A 3,293-nucleotide genomic window follows, 5' to 3' on the forward strand; every position below is an offset into this window, starting at 1 on the left:
ACTCGCATATGATGAGTCATGCACCTCATCCCTTGAAAAAGAATTCTCCAATAAATTAAAATAAAAGCTTCCTATCAAGAATATGGTAAGCTACACAAGTAATCATCCTGAAACCATTTCTTGAATTATGAAAAAGCATGTATAAACAAGAAGCAGAATTTACACTGGAAGATTTCAGTCTTTTGTGCAAAATTTTTTGAGAAATTCCCAGTTCCTCTATCTGCATTGCAAAATAATAACATTTTTGCAGATTCAGCTCAACCGAACTATCTCCGGCTCCTGCTCTTTGAGCCGGATTTCTTCTGCTTTCTCCTTTTGTTCCTAGGGGAACTTGACTTTGACGTAGAACATGCTTTCAAAGCAGATTTCCCATTATTTACAGTATTCCCAGTGGCTGAGTCAGGTTCTGAAACCTGAGCCAGGGAAGTGGATTTCTGTTCCTCATCTTGTCCCTTGGTTTTCCCCCCAAGCCGCTTTCTAGCGATTACAAGATCATACAACTTTTCATTAGCTGCCCGATCTTGTATGAGAACTTCGTCATCGCCCTACATTCAAGAAAACAAGTTACTATTATAGTTCTTGTTAACTCACAATTTCAAAATATAATTAACGTCAGAGTATGGTGTTACAGAGATTACCATAACAAACATTCCAATATATAGCACAGCAGGTACATTGCAGGTCAAGAATATTCACATGTAAACATTATACTAAATGCGAGCATTTAAATAATGATAATAATCTTACAAACCATAACCAAGGAAATCCATTTGGGGAAAAACAATAAAAAAAAAAGAGAAGGTTCTATGCTTCAATATTCCATTATAAACTGGATAACAAGCTGAGAACAATGTTAAACTCGATGATAAAATTTATATGACATCTCAATTATTGTTAACTTCCTTCATGATGGTGGTATAACAGATCAGAGAACATCGTTATAAGTTTTTAACGTTAGCCAATGCAATTGTTCACTAACATTTCACACGTTCACGACCAACATAAACTAAAATTTCATACGAAAATAAAAACTCACACTTTCCTGCAGACCCTCAACATGAGGCTGATTGGTTGTTTCGATAAATGGAGTTATCCCTTCACGAGTTGATGTATTTCCAGGCATAAGTACATCTTCCACGTGTAACTCAGATTTAATCTGAGAAGAACCATGAACAACACCAACTGGGAATATGTTTTCACTACCAGCAAAAGAAGCAACTTTACGATCCAAACTTTTAAGTCCATCAGAGGGCCCAACCATGCTCAGTTGAGTTACAGAACAGAACTTTCCTGGATTTTCACTAACCACATTGTCAATCCGAGTTCTCAATTTCTGAACTTGTAACTCTACTGTTGCGATCTTTTGAAATATGTCCTCCAATGATTTATCAATATCTTCACGATCTATGGAATACCACATGTCACTAAATATGGACTCCTCAATGTTATCATCATTACCTCCTGATATCATTGACACAACATAAATTGAAAATTTATAATCTCATACATCATGGAATTAATTAATCAAAACTTATTTCATAATAATGTCATATAATAATTTGTTAATACACAGAGGAAACCCCTATATGTAATTCCTTCACATTGTTTGACTCACTTTAATGGTGAGATAGATTTGCTATTTACAGTTGTTTGATTCACTTTAATGGTGAGATAGATTTTGCTATTTACAGTTTTTTTTTTTTTAAAAAAGCACTATGTATAATACTGCAACTCACTTATGGAAACACAACGAAGATCTTCCATACAAGAACCATCAGGGAGATCTTTGTTCTCTGGAAAATGGAAAAAATAGCGAGAAAAAATTATATAATTATAGAAGAGAAAAACATTGAGCAAAATAAATCAAGCAGAAAATGCATACCATAGTAGGAGAATATATTATGATTAGATACATAAGATGATAAATCAGATTCTTCAGCTCGCTTCCTTTTCTTCCTCCTCATAACTTTATTCCTATGAATGCCAGTAGATATAGGTATTGACTTGACATCAAAACCATCTACTGCATACTTTGAAAACTCAAGCTGTTTCTTATAATTGTATGATGCAAGTTCTCTTTGATATTTAACTTCCTGGGAATGAAGCTTTCTCATTTGCAATTCTAGCCACTTACAGCGCCACATAAGAGGGCGAATGAAGCTCCTCCAATGACTCGTAACCTTTTTCTTTCTGAATGTTTAATACTTAAGAGTGTAAGTTCAAACTTGTTATTGCAAGACATGAGCAATTGACATTCTTAAAGAAAAAAACAAACTGCAATTAACACACCAGAAACATACCTTATTAGAAGTGGTTCTCCCCAATCATCACCCATCGGTGATTCCATTTCATCATCACTCAGTCCTGAGCTGGAGTCAATCTCTTCACAAGATCCTGTGTCACCAAAAGAACTGGAACTGGAAAGCTCAGTGTCATTGCAATCCTCCGAGGCATCTTCCACCACCTTGCCGGAATTCATGCCACCAATCCCAATTATATTAACTTGTATGTCCTCCTCATTTCCAATGGTCATAGGAGTTTTTTCAATTCTTTTTCCAGGATGCAGAACCACAGTTTGTTCAGATACTGAAGATGTGGCGACAGGTATAGCTACACTCTCCTTACTAACTGCAGCTTGTACTTCTTGTAGAGCAGCTTCTTCATGCTTGCCATTTACATTCTCTGTAGGTATAACTATATTCTCCTTACTATCCACAACTTGAATCTCTAGTGGAACAGCTTCTTCTTGAATCTCTAGTGGAACAGCTTCTTCTTGAATCTCTAGTGGAACAGCTTCTTCTGACTTTCCATTAACATTCTGCATAGGCATAGTTATGTTCTCCTTACTATCCACAACTTGTATCTCTTGTGGAACAGCTTCTTCTGACTTTCCATTAACATTCTGCGTAGGTATAGTTACGCTTTCCTTACTAATCAAAACTTGTACTTCTTTTGGAGCAGCTTCTCCTAACTTGACATTCACATTCACATTCTGCACTAAGTCCAGGCTCATCTTTCCGTCATGCAATCCTCCTCGCTCTTCAGATACCACGCAAGATGAATTTGTAATTGGAGCTGGAGGCATTCAGAAAATGCTGCTTTCTGTTTTCCCCTGTCTCAAATTCAACTACAGAAAATGCTGCTTTCTGTTTTCCCGTGTCTCAAAATGATTTATTCAATGTTTCCTTCACATCATCTTAAAAGGGAAAAATATTTTAAAAATTGAGATATTTTTTAACCATGAATTTTAAAAAATAAAAAATAAACAGGGAAAAAAAAAAAGAAAAACAGTT

At 35.6% G+C, this 3,293-nt stretch overlaps 1 protein-coding gene across 2 annotated transcripts in view; it reads right to left on the minus strand.

The window, feature by feature from the left end:
- Nucleotides 1-31: 31 nt before the first annotated feature.
- The window catches only part of LOC107486147 (uncharacterized), a 4,065-nt gene continuing 803 nt past the window's right edge, over nucleotides 32-3,293 (minus strand). For both annotated transcript variants that reach the window (XM_016106699.3, XM_016106697.3), the window contains exons 3-7: nucleotides 2,301-3,196; nucleotides 1,883-2,190; nucleotides 1,737-1,793; nucleotides 1,037-1,461; nucleotides 32-545 (exon numbers count right to left, since the gene is read on the minus strand). In XM_016106699.3, coding sequence (XP_015962185.1) covers nucleotides 267-545; nucleotides 1,037-1,461; nucleotides 1,737-1,793; nucleotides 1,883-2,190; nucleotides 2,301-3,085 — 1,854 coding nt within the window. In that variant the 5' untranslated portion in view covers nucleotides 3,086-3,196 and the 3' untranslated portion in view covers nucleotides 32-266. The remainder of the gene's footprint in view (nucleotides 546-1,036; nucleotides 1,462-1,736; nucleotides 1,794-1,882; nucleotides 2,191-2,300; nucleotides 3,197-3,293) is intronic.

This window comes from Arachis duranensis, chromosome 4 (assembly GCF_000817695.3).
Source record: "Arachis duranensis cultivar V14167 chromosome 4, aradu.V14167.gnm2.J7QH, whole genome shotgun sequence".
NCBI lineage: Eukaryota > Viridiplantae > Streptophyta > Magnoliopsida > Fabales > Fabaceae > Arachis > Arachis duranensis.